We start from the raw sequence: 17497 nt of genomic DNA on the forward strand, positions 1-17497 counted from the left end.
ACTCTCTCCCCCTCTGCCCCTCCCTCACTCTCCAAAATAAATAAAAATAAATCTTTAGAAAAACTATGCATGTAAGTCCACAGGTTTGTTTAGGTCACTATCACATATCCACTCTTTCCCTCTACTTAGCCTTGCTTTTTTCCCTCTAACTCTCTATGCCCCAGAGTCACTGACAAGGAGGATGCCACTGGCCAACAGATTTCACTTATATTCTTACAGTGATCAGGTTGAGGGGAATAGCCTTCGATGGTACCTGAAAATGAATGACCCTTGTTTCTTTTTCTCAGCTTTCACTTTCCCTCCTTCCAGCCTCACATCCCTTTTTTATTCCCAATCGTAACAGAAAAACCAGCAACAGAGGTATGCTTGTCATAGTGTACTATGAGAAGATAATTTTTTTTCCTTTTCAGAAAAGAGGAGTTTTAAGAAGTCAATGGTTTACAATGTACATTTGTGGAGTGGTTGTTTTTTTTTTAAGATTTCATTTTTAAGTAATCTCTACACCCAACATAGAGCTCAAACTCACAACCCCAAAATCAAGAGTCACATGCTCTAACAACAGCCAGCGGGACATCCCACAACATGTACATTTGTTTTGCTTTGTTTAGTTTTAGGGGGAGAGAGGCAGGAGGAGAGGCAGAGAGAGAATCTTAAGCAGGCTTCATGCCCAGTGCGGCGGTCCATATGGGGCTCGATTTCACAACCCTGAGATCATGAGTGGAGCCGAAATCAAGAGTCAGAAGCTTAACCGACTGAGCCACCCAGGCGCCCCATATCTATTCAGATATGAAGTCGTTGTCTTTTGGTCTGTAAGCTTCTGCCATGATGAAATCAAAGGAACCCTTCTCTTTCGTAAGGCCCAGGCTTGTTTCTTTTGACCATTCTGTTAGGCCCACAGGTGTTTTAAAAGGCAGTGTGATGAGGCAAGTGCTTATGAGGGCCACAACCCGAACAGCTTACCATCTGTGGTCTTATACTGAACTGCTTTGTGAACGTGGTTCCCTGTCTGGCTTCGGGCTTTCCAGCACACAGAGAATGCCTCTTTCAAATGTAGATGTCAGCTGGTATAATTAAGCAAGATAAATATAATAGAGAAATAAAAACATTTAGAGTTTCATTTATAGCCTCAGTCTTTCTTCTTCCTTCTTTTTTAAGATTTTTTTTTTTTTTTTAAGTAAATTCTACACCTAATGCAGGGCTTGAACTCACAACCCCGAGATCAAGAGTTGCATGCTCTAGTGGCTGAGTCAGCCAGGTGTCCCTCAATCCTTTTTCTGGGAGGTAAATACCTATATCAGATTCAAACTGCTGACTACTGCTGTCTTCACAAAGACATCTGGATGCTCCTAGATTTAACCAGTGCATTTTGAGGTCCTAGGAGCTCTGCACAGGGCCACATTAGCAAGGATAAATAGGCCCGTCCGCAGACGTATGTTTGGATTCATGGAGGTGTTTACACAGAGAAATGGGGGGAAAAGAATAACCTTTCTTTTGTCTGAGGATTCAAAATCTTCATTCTTAATTTTTAAAAAAATCATACATTTTTTTGTCTAGCAAAGAAAGACTACAGACCCCGTCTGAAAATAGTGTTTTAATATTTTTTTCTAGAATGTAACCACTTTTATTATTCTTTTATACCCAACTAAAATGCCAAATGCCACTTCCGACACCATTATTGCTCAACCATGACAACGTATTTAAATTCATTATTATTTTTAAAGTTTATTTTTGTTAACTTTTATTTTATTTTTTAAAGATTTCTTTGAGAGAGAGAGAGAGAGAGAGAGAGAGAGAAGGGAATAAGATGGGGGAGGGCAGCAGCAAGGGAGGAGACTCCTCACTGAAAAGGGAGCCTGACTTGGGACTTGATGCTCCAGGATTATGACCTGAGCCACACAGGTGCCCTGTTTTTGTTAACTTTTAATTCTGAAAAAATTATAGATTCACAAGACATAGGAATCTGCACTGATAGTACAGAGAAATCCTGTATACCTTTCATCTGGTTTAGTAGCACACTCTAGTAAAACCATCTGAGTCTGGACATTTCTTCTTGGGGAGTTTTAAAATTATGAAATAAATTTCCTTAGTAGTTTTTGGGGTATTCAAAGTATTTTATATTGGGGGAGTTGTGGGATTTGTACTTTTTGAGGAATTTAAATTGTCAAATTTATGCCTGTAGAGTTGTTCGCAGGATTTTTGTATGGCTGCAGGGTCCGTAATGGTATTAGTGTTCTGTGTCTTTTCCTTTATCAATTTTGCCAGAGGTTTTCAATCTTACTGATCTTTTCAGTGAACCAACTTTCTGTTTCATTATTTTCCATATTGTTTGCCTTGCATTTCATTGATTTCTATTCCTATCTTCACCATTTCCTTCCCTCAGCTTGCTTTTAGCTTGTTTTGCTCCTTGCTTCCAGCTTCTTGACGTAGGAGCTCAGAATATTGATTTCTCACTTTCTAATGTAAGCATTTAGTGCTACTAATTTCCCTCACATGCAGAATGGTGGTTACCAGAGCTGAGGAGTGAGGGAAAAGGGGAGAAACTGATCAAAGGGTATAAACTTCCAGTTAGAAGATGATTAAGTTCTGGGGATCTAACGCACAATGGGGGAATTATAGTTAAGAAAACTGTCAGGTACTTGAAAGTAGCTAAGAGAGGAGAACTTTATGTTGTCCCCACAAGAAAGAAATGCTAACAATGGGATGGTGATGGAGGTGTTAACTAAAGCGATATAGGTAATTGTTTTGTGATATATATCAAATCAACATGTTGTACACCTTTAATTTACACAGTGTTGTATGTCAATTGTATCTCAATAAAGCCGGGGGAAAAAATCTCCCTCTCAGGATTGTCCTAGCTGCATTCCAAAAACTTCGATATGCTGTTATCTGTGTTTTCCTTCAGTTCGATGTATTTTTAAGATTTCCTTGAGACTTCCCCTTTGATTCAGATTATTCAGCAGAATAATGTTTTTAAATGATTAAAACAAAACACATGGGGTTATAAAGGAAAACCATTATATTAAAATATAGTTATCAAAATTTTACAAAATGGCAGTATAGTAATATGTGTACTTTCTTAACACAATAAGGTAACAAGAAATAGTGATGGGTCTAATATTGACTATTTTCAAAGAGTGATGAGCACAAATGGTAATTTGAGATCTTGCAACTGTAATATGGAAATTTCTGTGATTCCTCATGGTGACAAAGTTATAGGTATTACTAAAACTCCTGTGACTGTTGCCTATATTCATTGTTAGAGAAAATGATAGTTTTTAGTTAGAAGCTAGTAGAAATAGTAATATAATATTTTGGTTCAATGGACCTCTTGAGTTCTATCCACTACACACTTTAGGTTTCACTCTGGTAACCTGTTGATGTTTTTTCTACTATACCTTCCTTAGTTCAGCACTTCTGGTGAGATCAAGTCGTCTATGGAGAACCTAACCCATGAAGAATGGAACACATTCCGGCTGGGAGACAGGCAATTCTTCACTTTCAACAAATAACGATCCCGCTCCACAGATACATTAGCATTTCTAGTTACCTGGATCCGGCTGTTTCCCCAGTCCGCCACAATGATGTTTCCATTTGAATCCACTGCTACACCTGTTGGAGCATTAAACTGCCCGTTTCCTTCTCCATTTGAACCGAACTTCAACATGAATTCTCCCTCCTGATTAAACACCTGTATGAGATATTTTTAAATGGTTTTATTTTAAATTGAGAACAGCTGAGCCAACATTATGAGTTATAAAAAAATATGTATCGAGCAGGTTTTTTTATAACAAGCCCTATGATTTAAGACATTCTTAAAAAAAATCTACGAAGTAGACCCCACATAATTTATGCTTCCCCAATTTGCTATACAAATTTGATTTATTACTTGTTAAATCACTTATTTCTAACTTAACATCTGGTTTTTGAATACTTATATGAAAAATGCTTTTGTTATAAATTATAAAATATAACAAGTATAGGGTAGGATGAGAAAGTGGAGCGGTAATTTTCAACCATATAATTCTTTCTGCCTTTAAGTAAATAGCTAGTCTCAAAGACAGGCATCGTGTTTCTAAAGGATGGGTGATCAACACTGGATCAGGACCTAGGAGTTTTCGTTAGGCCAGATGCTCAGATTTTATTACCATTTTGCAAAGTTGATGTGAGAAGAGTAGGCCGGACTTCACACCTACGCCAGGGGAAATGTCAGGTGTGCACATGCGCGTGTGTGTCTGTGCTTAATGGCAAAGGTGAGGAATCAAAAGAAAGGCTTTTAATATATTTTTTCAAAATATGTACTTAGCTAAAATAAAGAGTTTATATGACCATAGGGCTTTGCTGGATGGAGTATACCGAGGGGAGGCGGGTTGACAGAAGTGGGCAAAAAACAGAATTCTTTGGCAAATTCTCTAATATCTGATATGGAAAAGCAATGGGTTGTTGTGGTTAATTAAATATTCTTACTAATGGAGTGTTACTGTATATGTAACAAATACAGATTATTGATTTGGAGAGAACTAAATTTTTAGTATGTGTTTAAATATAAGATAGAGCAAGCACAATTTTTATGTTGATGATTCGGATGATAGTTAATGGCTGTGAAGTATCTCTAGGACATTATTTTAAGCTTCCATTGTAATCTAGCCTATGTGCGTAAAAATACTCATTAACAAATGAAAAAGTATTACAAGCAAAGCACCATGGAGAGTAACAGTTCCTAAAGTGTGGAACTGAGGGATTTCACTACACCTGAGTGCAGATCTAATTGGAAAATGATCTCAGGGTCTTTTACAGATTCTCCTGTTGCCACCTCTGTGATCATGAAAGATGAAAACGACTCTTCCTTTTAGTTGTATGTACTGGGAAAGTGAAGTGAGACACTTCCATCTCTAAAGGCCTAAAACTTCATTTAAGATGAAAAAGAAGCATGATTGCTTCTTGAATTACCTAACTTGCCAAGTAAGCACGCCACCTCTTTGGTTCTTTGCAAAGAATCAAACAAGAACCAGCTTTTACTAAGATGTTACAGCTTAAAAATCTTTCCTGACTACTTTTATCTCATTTCACACAAAACATTCTTGTTTTAAAGACCAGTGAGAGTGTTTGCTGGTGAGGACACAATCTGTTATTCTCTCATCTTTACAATAATCTTCTACCAATAATCTTTTTGTCTGTTTGCCCTGATCTCTCTGAGTAAGTATGTCTTCCTTGGCATGATCCAAATGGCTCAAACACTTCTGCTCTATTTTGAAATGACGGAGAATGCCAAATTTAGTCTTACTTGTTTTGCAATGAAAAGAGAATGCATGCTGAAGGCAGCTAAAGAACTAGACCATTTGTCAGCCCTGACCTATAGGCACAGTTTTCACACTGACCACCAGAGAAGTGCCTGGAATCCAGAACCACTTCTAACTGCAACGTGTTACATGGGAAACTAAAGCCCAACTATTCCATAAAAGCTACATGGCAACAGCTATCAAAGATAAAAGAAAAAACAAAATAGACTGGTCTTCTTAAATACGAGGAAAACTGAATTTCAGGAAATTCCAGTTTCAGGAAAACTGAAATAGTCTACCTCTACTGTACTGAAAACCTTAGGTATTATCAGAATCTTAGGAATTATAAATTTCTCATAGTTTATTTTTCCCGCCTAAGACATCATTTAATTGCTTATAAATTATTCAGATGAAAACACATTAAGAGGCAGATGTGTGAGCTGAAATGGTTTTCACAGCGGTGATATAATGGCCAAGTTTTTTGATAACTTTCATAATCCTTTCCTGATTTCAAAATCCCACTCACCTTAAATACCACCTCCACTTAGAAGTCTTCCCTGGTAAGGCTTAGTTACAGAAATCTGCTCTTTGATTTCTTCTGGATACTTAGAGACCTTTATATGTACCTCTTTTAAAGAAATCGCTTATTGCTACCTGCCTTGCATGTTGATTACTTACATCTGTTTTATTTCCTTCTACATTGTCAGCCAGGGCTGGTAAATAGGAGTCCTCCCACATACCAATGCCAGTTGGTTCATAGAGGCTGCCTGGAGCACTGGGGCGGAAAGGCTCTGAGGCCACAGTTGCGCTTAGTAGAAAAGAGCAACTTGATTAATAGGACTGTCTTCGGGGGTGGGTGGGCAGCATCTATGCCAGGCGTTTGCTGGCCTTTGCTCATCTACACCGGTTATCTTCTGCTTAAACGCCCTCTAGTTGATTCCTCTACAAAGAGAGGGAAGGCTGGAAGCGGGCTACCAGACTGTGGCTCCTCTCGCTACTCTTCTCACTCAGGACTGTTAGAGCCCTCTGGGAGGCCAGCCTAGAAGCCCAGTCCCTACGGACCCTCTGAGGTCTCCCTCCTCCCCACCACTACTTTTCTCACAGTCCTCTTCCTTTCACCGAGACAGGTCCTGTAGAGAGAGAGACTGAGGGCGGTGGAGGGAGTGTGGACAGAGGTCTACCACTGTGGCAGCAACTCGGGAGAAGGCAGAAGGCAGAAGGCAGCCTGAGAAGTAAGCAATGGTGGGGGTCCCTTCTCCTCCTCCAGCCCTATCACCACAGCCCACCCTGCTCTAGTCTTTACACAGGGACTTGGTACCCACCCAAAAAAGCTCAAAACCTTTCCATCTTACTCAGGTTAAAGATGCCTTCAGGGCAAACGGGGGAAATGGAGCAGTGAAGGACTCAGGAGATGGGTGTTGAAATCTCATCCCTACGTTATTATCCCTACGCTATTCCAGTTATCAACAAGAACAAACTATTTTTCACTTTGGTTGCCCAAAGGTCTCTAAATGCAAACTTCAGTCACTGGCCTGTATCACCTCTGCTGTTTCCTTATTATCCTTCTTTTAAAAATGCCTCACTTTAGGGGTGCCTGGGTAGCTAGGTGGCTTAAGCGTTTGCCTTCAGCTCAGGTCATGATCCCAGGGTTCTGGGATCAAGTCCCGCAATGGGCTCCGTGTTCCGCGGGAAGCCTGTTTCTCCCTTGATCTGTCGCTCCCCCTGCTTATGCTCACATGCACACTATCTCTCCCCCAGACAAATAAATAAATAAGAGCTTAAAAAAAAAAAAAGCCTCAAAAAGTAAATGAATTTACTTACAAGGAAAACTTTCTATAATTTCTGTAAGAGTAAAGCAGTACCACTTGATGTAAATAGAAGGTAACCCTAAAAATAAACATATAGCTCTCCAAATAAAAATGCCTGCCAGTGCTTGGCCCACTGGCGTCCCTTCAGGGGAACATGTACCACACCTTGAGAATCGTGGTCTAGAATGTAACAAAACATTTCCTCATTTCAGTAAAATGACAAATCTGTTCTGATTCATTTTTATATGTCCTGATTGGATCATAACAAACATCAAATTTTTCCTCCCCCCTCCATACCTAGTAAGGAACCTAGTAAGGAACTGTACCACACTGTTCCAGGGAGCTGAATGGGCACTGTATTCTGGGGAACACCCACACTGTGTGAGGGCATTCTAAGTATGAAATAGCTGTAGGAATGTATACTAGGGCTATTTCCCTCCCCAACTCTGGTTGTAGCAGAATTCTAATATCTAATTTTGTTTAAAAGGCATTACGGTGCAGATAATTAAAAAAATGATCTAATTTTAATTTATCGAATAGCCACAAAATATGAAGCTTCAGAAAGTTCTGCCTAAGTTCAAGCGACTACTTTTTCCAAATTTCAAATTTCATTCTGTAGTCATCACCATTTACACCCGTTTCAAATTAAGAAACTCACCAACCCTATTTTGTTCAATTTTCTGACTCTCCAAAGTCTGTATGTCCAAATTAAAACCTGCACCTCCGGGAGAAGCAAAATCTACTCTTTGAGGTTAACTCTTTTAGTTCCTGTACATATATATCATCATTATATTATTTTCTCTGACTGATTTCCCAATAAAAGCAGTTAAAAGATAACAATAATTGATGTGCTGATAGTACCTTGACAGAATGATTATGGAAATCCGTAACAATAATCTCATTATTGCTATTTACAGCTGCAAAATGGGGACCTGCAATAAAGGTGAAAAAGTAAGTGATGACTGTAACGATAAAAATGATCATAGCAACACAGCAGTGACACAATTTAACCTATTTGATACTTAAGAAAGAACAAAGAATCACAGTCTCCGTTCTTGAAAGATCATTCAGCCAGAACTCTGGCTCGAGATCCCCTGGATCCTCTAGCCTTCTACACTTGGGACTGTGCACTCTGGCTTCTTCTAGAGCAAGCTGAGAGCAGCAGCCCTAAGGAAGCGGAATGAGCAGTGAGCATCAGAATCCATCCTCCATGCCACCATCTGAAAGTCCCATCTGCCAGCTTCCCTGAGGACACTGGAATCCGTTCAGGGCCCTCAGGTCCCCCTGAGGAAAGATGTGGTGATTCTCGGTCCTGGGAAAAAGACTCCAATATTTAATATTTTTTAAAAAGTACAGTAGAAATCCATACTTGGTAATTTGGGGTGACATTCAGAACCTGGCAGCACTGGAGACAAAGCAAAAAAAAAAAAAGATGATGCAAATTGTTGTCAAATGCCAAAAGCGTCCTCTCAAAAAGAAAACATAATAAACTGCTTTCAGCCTCTTCTTGCAGATGTGAAAAACTAAGCAGCTTGTGCTTGCAAAAGGGCTACGCCAAAAAGAGAGGTAACAGAACTGCCCTTCCTGAACATTCTAAAGTCCTGCTCTCCTATCATCACCTATCATCACCTAGGAAGGTGAAAACAATTCTCATCCAGAAGCTCTTTTAGACAAAGCTACAGCTAAAGAGAATTAGGAGGAACACTACTATTTGTCAAACATCTTTATTTTTTAAAATATTTATCTTAAAATTTCTTTTTACTTTTTATTTTTATTTTACTTTATTTTTACTATTTATTTACTTAATACTAATATTCAAAGATCAGACTTCTGAGTTGCACGTGGCTGCCAACAGAAATCACACATGGCCTGCAGCCCAACTTACTGCGGGTAGTGTCACTGAGAAGCATCCCACCATGCTTTCCCTTAGATTTCATCCCCAGTGTCTTTCCCAAAGCCGGCAAACACTGGGGATTGAGGCATCTTCCACATGCTCCAACATCATGCAAATGTGAGCAGAAGAAGCATAAAAAAGGGGGTTTACATATTACCATCGAGTGTACCTGCAAACTGCCTGTCCCCATTTCCTCGGCTACCAAACCTGGTGACTATCTTCCCATTTGGCTGGAAGATAAACACGCAGCACGCCTTGTTGTCCACCACGATGATGTGCCCGTTGCGGTCCACAGAGACTCCCTTGGGCCCCATCAACTTTCCGGATCCAATTTTTGTCTGTTAGAAACAAGTACAGAGAAGGAAGTTTAAAACACTACGGAACATGAAGGCAGACATCTGTTTTAGTGCAAATGGACCTGAATATTCAAACGGGGGTGGACAACTACTCATAGGTCACGGGCTTCTGTTTTTCATTAACTCCTACTAAGATTTATGCGAAATCCTTACTTTTGAAGGGGATCACCACCAAAAATGTTCTTGAATCCCCCTAGCTGAGGTCACAGTTCCCTTGTAGAGATGCAGTATGGTCTAGCAAAAGATCACAGGATAAGGAGGAGGGAGACATTCTACACCTGTTGCTTGCTTTAGACACACCTAGAATAGCACAGGTACGTTTGATTTCCTCAAGCTTTGGATTCCTTATACATCAAAAAGTGTATTAAAAAAAAAGAGACTTCAGTAACTACCAGTGGCATTTTTGGAATACATACAAGTAAAACAATGTCAAAAGGTATTTAGTGTATAATATAGCCCGTATTAGACAGTCGTTAAAGGGAAGCTATCATTGTCATTATTGGGATCATAATTAATATCAAAATCACCAAGCCTCTGGCATTGGACTTCACCAGTAGTAAGTTCCATGAAGGCAGGAATCATGTCCGTTTTATCCACTACCATGTACTTAGAGCCTAGTGTACTTCCTGGTGCCCAACAGGGACTCAACAAATATTTGCTGAATATATTGACTTCAAGAGCCTAGTATTATTTAGGGTAACCATGATGATTGAATAGTTCCGGTTTTCAGTATTTTAAGATGGGAGGAAAGCATCTGATTTCTCTCAAACACATACCATATTCATTTTAAATCTTATTCATTTTTCTGAGTAGACTATATAAATGCCTGTTTATATAATTTTATAGCAACATTATAAAGAAATATTTTACTCATGCACCCATATAGCATAAGTAAATGGAGCACCATATAGCATAAGTAAATGGAGCACCAACTCTGTGGCTGAGGGTTGCAGGCACTGGGTAGGCAACGCCAAGACCAGCCCCTACCCTGGAGATGTCTCCGTCACATTACAGAGAAAAATACGGTCACTGGGTCCTTTTTAAAGTGCCTGGTATTGAGTGTTTGATTTGGGAGACTGGGATATTTGGGAGAATTCAAACAGGCGATGTCAGAAGCCAAAGAAAACAAAAACTTATGATCCTATTAAAAACTTAATAGGATGGATCACTACAGACAAGGAAGGAGAGGGAGCACCCAAGGGGAGGGAGCCCCCGCTCTCCTAGGCACCGAAGCCTAGAAGGTAGAGTAGATCTCTGTGTGTTTTTAATAAATGCTTCCTCAAATGTATTATTAAACAAACCAAGGTCCTGAACAATGGGTATAGTCTGAGCCCACCTGATTTAAATGGGTTTATGTCTGTGCATGTATTCCTGGAAGAGAAAGTAAGAAACTAGCGGTATTACTGCTGGCAGAAGAAACTCTTACTTTTCATCTGATGCTCATCTGTAGGGTTATTTAAAAAACCTATCGCATGTATTACTTTTTAAATTAAAATTTTTAATCCCAAATTTACATTTCCATAGGTTCTGTTTTAGTCCTCTTATTTTCTCTCTCTGCCTGGTAGAAATATAACACAAGCCATATCTGTAATTAAGATTTTTCTAGTAACCAACATCGGAAAAATTAAGAGAAAAAAGGGAAAAGTATGTAAATCATATATTGTATTTGACCTAACATATGATAAACAGTTATCATTTCAGAAGGTAATCAATATTAAAATTACTGATGATATATTTTACGTTTTTTTTTACTAAGTCTTTAAAACCCAGTGTGTATTTCACATGCATAGCACAGCTCAGTTCAGACCAGTCCCATTTCAAGAACTCGGCATCCACCGTGGCTAGTGGCTACCAAATTGGACAGCGTAATTCTCTACACTTCTTCTAAGACCTCCAAGCAATGGCATCAACTTTCACCTCTGTGTGTAAGCCTCAAATCCGTATCTTTAGCCCTGACCTATTTTGCAAGTTATTACCCTAAACTCAACCAGTATTAAGCCAAATTTATCACATTTCCAGCACTTAAAAAAAAAAAAATTAGCACCTCCTGATTTCCTAGTTTCTTTTATGATACCACAGTTCATTCAAACTCAGGGTCAAAATTTCAGAGCCAAATTTACTCTTTTACCAGTTGGTACCTCAGGTTTCTCATCTGTAAAATGGTGGCTATTGCATTTACCTCCTGGGTCATGCAGATTCTGAAGGACAGTGCGCCAAGCACAGCAGATGGCACAAAATCTCCTTCTCTCCACCCATTCCATTGCTGTCATACCTGCCACTCAAGTGTTAACAGAGACATGCAGGTATGTGCAGAAAGAGGGTTTGGAGAAAGGGAGAGGGACTTTTTCATAGTGGGAGTTCAGACAGTGTGGGATTTTTCTTTCTTATAAGCTTATAGATGAGATTCAAATTTGTTGTCTTGAGTACGAAGAGACACATTTACTTAGGAAGGAAACAATGGGATTCTTCCAAGGGAATCTGTTATATAAATTTGATTCTGACTTTGTAAATTAGCTCAGAGATCAACGAGGCTGTACCATAAGAATCTGTAAAGATACTGTGCTCTTTCATGTTTTAATGGAAGATATGTCAGTAGAGATCAAAAGGAAGTGAGGACCCTCTGATAATTACAGCAAGAATATTATTACCACCAAACACTATGAACACTAGCTGTACTTTAGAATGACTCAGTCATATAATACCAATAGATGGCAATTACATAGAACAAAGACAGAAAATAAAGGACTGTTGCCATTCCATCATGCAGGGGCGCCTGGGTGGCTCAGTGGGTTAAGCCGCTGCCTTCGGCTCAGGTCATGATCTCGGGGTCCTGGGATCGAGTCCCACATCGGGCTCTCTGCTCAGCAGGGAGCCTGCTTCCCCATCTCTCTCTCTCTCTGCCTGCCTCTCTGCCTACTTGTGATCTCTCTCTGTCAAATAAATAAATAAAATCTTTAAAAAAAAAAAAAAGAGCCAGAGCAGGTCTTTAAAATAAAAAAGGGCAGAAAACCTGCGATGTTGAGTGCAAACCTCTTTTTCTTGTACTTTCATCACTCCCAGTGTAGCTGCACCAGATTTTACCATGTTAGTGTGAGTGTCAAAGTAATATTCACATGTTAATGTGAAACTAAGAGTTACTGCACTTGGCCTGACAACGTGTCCCCTGCCTTAAAACCAATAGTGAGCAGAGGTATTTTAGACTCTGACTTTGAAACAGGTAAATACAAGTATTTAACTCAACAAGTAGATCCTTAAATTGAAGAAGGAAGAGACGAGATATTTTAGGATATGCTGGGGCCCCTGGGTCTGTTCTAGGGTTACAAAAGCCTCCTGAGATGGGCTGGAAGATGTAAATTGACAGAAAAGATGGCAAGGAAAAAATCAGAAGCAGAGAAGAATGAAAATGAGGGCTAAGAATTTGGTGAGAAGAAAAAAGAAAAGGGGATAAGCGGTTATGTCTCTAGAACTAACTAGGAACAAACACAAAGAATTCACCTTCGTGTTGAGGGTTTGTCTTTCTGAGCACGTGTTTAATTTTACTGAACACCATGAAAAGAAAATACGTATCTTTCAGTAAATGGTAAGTTGGATGAGCTCCCATTACAGTATTAAGGCATTTTTTTAAAAAAGATTTTATTTATGTATTTGACAGACAGAGATCCCAAGTAGGCAGAGAGAGAGAGGAGAAAGCAGGCTCCCGCTGAGCAGAGAGCCCAATGCGGGGCTCGATCCCAGGACCCTGACATCATGATCCCAGGACCCTGACATCATGACCTGAGCCGAAGACAGAGGCTCAACCCACTGAGCCACCCAGGTGCCCCAGTGTTAAAGCATTTTTACTTGCTATCCTTTCACTCCCAATCAACGCCTACGGAAAATAAAAAGGGTATGCTGAACTCTACCTTATCCATCCTCTAGAGGGCACAAGTGTTCTTGTTTATTCCAATTATTACAACAGTATTCCAGCTGTGAGGATCTAGATCTCCCAGGTTATGTCTATTACATATAGACTATCGAAAAACTGAATGAAAAAGGCCTTCTCTCCTAAATATAAAACCCCAGTTTCAAAATGTCTTAATATAGTAGATATAAAATATTTCAGTATATTAGACATAAAACTGTTGCCTTTATACTTGTTTTAGCGTTCGTTTATGAAGTTAGAGACAGGTCATGATTTTGCTAGAGTAAGCAACACAAGGCAATGGGCTGTCTCCAAATTAGATGGGTGTCGCTGAACAGTTTTCCTTCTGTTCATGTTAAAGCTGCTGTATTTGAGTATGTCTTACCACAAATACAATTACAAAAACACAAAAAGAAGGGGAGGAAGTTAGAGATCTAGAAAGGCAAGAGATCTTTCTGTGTACGTGGCCATCATATGGAGTCATCAAATTTGTAGTGGAACAAGGGAAAAAAAACCTCAAGGGCAGCAGAAGAATTGTGTGGCATTTGAACTGAAGAATGTGGCGGAATTAGAACTACAGCTTTTGAGTTTCCTAGATCGAAAAGATGCTACCCCACATAAAACAGAGGCTCCCATCTGAGGGTTAGTAATAATGGAAGTAACTTGTTTTAATAAAAATGAGGGCGTAGTGATCCAACAACTTTAAAAAGGGAAATATAAATTCCTCCAAGAAGAAACTACCGAGTGAATTTCGTGTAATCTTCAGAATCCCAAAATAGATTATGAAGAACATCAATCTCTGAACAGATGGAAAAGGAAGTTCTGACCAAGTGCTGGCAAGTCCTGGAGTCCAAATCACAGCTGATAAACAGACTTCATTTTTTGGACGGGGTTACTGGACGCAGATGCCTTTTGCATACAAGGCAATATAAAATCCAAAAATAAATCTGTAATTCTTACCCAAATCCCATAAAATATCTATTTTTTTAATCCAACTTTGACATAGGAGACTATCAAGGCTCAGGGAACTTATATCAGTCGTAAGGTGCAGACCTGGGATTCCAAAAGGTTGATTTGTCTGAGTCAAAGGACATGAGAAGCCTCTAGCAGGCTGAACAGGGCAATCAGGAGGCACAATGTTTACAGACTTCGAACACATGTTTGACAAAGTGTCTCATAATCTTCGTGAGAACAACAGAAAACAGGCCACCTAATAATATTCTTTGAGGACACCTTATAAGAGAGATTCCTGGTACCCCTAGCGGGCTCTCTATTCTTCAGTGACTTGCTGAAGAAAGAGATGATGCTGGGGACAACAGCAAATATGTCAAGTGATGGGACACACCCCCCCCCCGCAAAGTACAACTAAACTCCCCTTTTCTCTGTGCTGCCAGCACCATTTTCTTGTCCTCCCAATTCCTATTTACACATTTCAGCAGTAGGTTTTCAGATTGCACCAAACAATGTATGACTGATTCGAGGCTGACACAAATGGTTTTGTGTCATTCTGGTGTCGTTTTTCCTCAAGAGGCTTGTAGGTTTTTCAAAGATACAAACCAGGTCTTACAATTTTGGTTCTCCCATATCATCCTCTATCACAGGCCTGAGACAGTAGAAGGCAACTTCATACATGCCAATCTGTGGGTTAAGTGGGGAGATATCAATGGCCCCTTCGATACTATTTTCTAATAGCTATTCTTCATTGCATTTAGGTAAATATGATCATACGTAAAAAGAAAGTGACTGAGCAACCTAACGGCTTGACAAAATGAAGCCGTTATTTCCTATATATAAGCTTTATGACAATATCACCGTTCCTCTCCATAAAAGTTAGATGGAACAATGTGAACACGTCTTTGTATATGAGAACTTGTCGAAGTTCATCTTTATAGTTCCTATTTCTCTCTACCGGTTAGCAGCCACCTGGCAGCTTAATCTTACCTTAAACTTGCCATCAGAAGAGAAAATGCTAACCCACTTATTATCATAGTCTGCGATGATTATGTCCCCGCTGGGATGCACAGCCACTCCTGTGGGCCGCTGCAGCTGCCCAGGAGAGCGCCCTCGTATGCCAAACCGACTTTTGAACTGGCCGTCATTGGAAAATATCTGCAAAACAGATGACATTCCTCGGAACGTGAACTTGCACAGAAATGAGTGAGGAAGAAACAGTCAAGAACACACCCATCATATGTACTACAGGCCAGGACAAGCAAATCCCATTTGAAGAAAAGCCTACACCCTATTGTAGGCTTCTCTTTCTTTCTTTGTACCGTAGATCTGAAGTCTTAAGTAGGAAAAAATGCACAGGTATATGCATATGCATATGAAAGGTATATGAGGGGCCATACCTGTACACATTGGTTGTTGCTATCTGCAATTAGTATCTTTCCACTTGTAGACGCAGCTACCCCTTGGAGATTTGTAAATTCTCCTTTATTTCTTCCTTTGGTACCTAGAAACAAATCATAAGACCACAGAGATTAAGCAACAGAGAATTAGAGCTTCCCGTTTCTTCAAGAGAATTAGCCAGGCTTCCATAGGGAACCTGAGAATGTATTTTTTTTAAATTATACTTAAAAAAAAAAAAAAAGCACCTCTCCCACCATGACTTAATGTATAGGCTCCTAAACATCTCTTCCAGATCAATAAAGTTTTTGTAAAAATCACTTTTTTTAGGCAAATGCAATCTTGTCTTAAGCTGTAACTACATATTATTTTAATATTATATTAATAATCATATTAAAATATATGTAAGATTTCACAAACAATAAAAAACCTAATACTACAATCGATGAAAAGCAACAGTAGAGGGCCTTATTTTCGAGTTTTGCTGAAAGCCACCCTCTCACTCAGCAGCTTCTGGAAGAAACCTGACTCGAAGAAGCTTCTAAGAAGCAGCTTTCAGTACATTTAACCAACCACAGGGCCTCAGATGTTATAAAACTAGCAGGCCATGTAATGATTAACTTATGCATTATTTTCAAAGACTCAGTATCTCACAGCGCCTTCTGGATTAAATAAATACAAAAGGAAAGTTAATTAATCCAATAATACTCTCATCCATACTAGGCTTTTCAATGAGAGATGAGGCAGGAGGAAGAAAAAAGCCAGGGCGTCTATGGGTTAACAGATGTCTCTTTTTGTTTCAAACAAATATTTGTAACTTATTTCAATAGGACCGTGTAAATGTGTAAATATTAAGGGACAGAAACAGATTGAACTTTGCTAAGAAAGGACCAGGGAGGAGGTTTCGATTTTCACAATTAGAGAGAAAAAGCTACAACTCAGCTTTTCGGGAGGCACTTTTTATCATTTCATTTCACCCTATCATTTCATTTTTTATCCTACTCCAAAGAGCAATGTGATCTTTTGGCTCTAGGCATGAACGTGGTGCCGCAGGCACACCGATGGTGGCTGGCGTCAGACACGGGCTTACGCACTGCTCAGAAGTGGTTAGACTCTTCTGAAACAGACCTGTGGGCTTATGAAGTGACACTGGCAATGGAATTCAGCTTGGAATACACTTGACAGCAGAACTGCTGGGCAGAAACATCTTACTTGGATCACCTGGTCCTCACCATGTAACCGAACCCAAGTTCATCTGCCTGATGTACAGCAAAGACAGACAATCCGAGACAAGGGGTAAGCCACAAGGAAAGGGCTTACTCTAGAGGCAGCCATTGGAGGGGACAGGGAGGACAAGCCTCCAATCTGCCTCCCTGAAGGAGGAGAGGCAAGGAAATTTAAAGGCAAACAAAGGAGGTCTGGGGAAAAAGTTGCAGCTATACTTCTTAGTCTGCAGCTTGGATCAGTCCAGTGAATGCTTTGGTTATTGGCTTCAACCCGATCCACAGCGCAGTTTGCTGTTTTCCCGAAATCCAGGACTCTCCCAAGTTTACTCACCACCTCTATGTCTCATCTAATCTTACTCACACAAAAGAAAAGTTTGAGATCCAGATTCTCAACAGAACATCTTCCACGTTGTGGAAGGACGAGTTCTATTTGATTTCAAACGTATCAGAAGAGATGATCTTTTATACTTGATCCTCGGAGAATCCCTACAGTAAGCACGTTTATGATAAAAGCGAACACTCTCTTAAAATGACACGTTGCTGTCTGTTGGTGGCAGGGGAGGGGGTGTTTAACTCTTAAGGAAGGCATGTGCCAACATGGTATTTATTAGCTCCTGGGCATTCCTGCTGATGTCCGAATTCAGTTTATATATATTTAAAGATTTTATTTATTTTTCAGAGAAAGAG

At 39.7% G+C, this 17497-nt stretch overlaps 1 protein-coding gene across 12 annotated transcripts in view; it reads right to left on the reverse strand.

Annotated features, from left to right (window-relative positions):
• Positions 1-17497, reverse strand: part of TRIM2 (tripartite motif containing 2) — a 158598-nt gene that overhangs the window by 4798 nt on the left and 136303 nt on the right. For 11 of the 12 annotated variants that reach the window (XM_044224853.1, XM_044224850.1, XM_044224854.1 and 8 more), the window contains 5 exons: positions 15587-15690; positions 15177-15344; positions 9148-9316; positions 7946-8016; positions 3548-3688 (listed from right to left, as the gene is read on the reverse strand). In XM_044224853.1, the coding sequence (XP_044080788.1) occupies positions 3548-3688; positions 7946-8016; positions 9148-9316; positions 15177-15344; positions 15587-15690 (653 nt within the window). Of the gene's footprint in view, positions 1-960; positions 1062-3547; positions 3689-7945; positions 8017-9147; positions 9317-15176; positions 15345-15586; positions 15691-17497 lie in introns of all 12 variants that reach the window. The other variant, XM_044224845.1, reaches the window with a different exon arrangement.

Source organism: Neovison vison, chromosome 11, assembly GCF_020171115.1.
Source record: "Neovison vison isolate M4711 chromosome 11, ASM_NN_V1, whole genome shotgun sequence".
NCBI lineage: Eukaryota > Metazoa > Chordata > Mammalia > Carnivora > Mustelidae > Neogale > Neogale vison.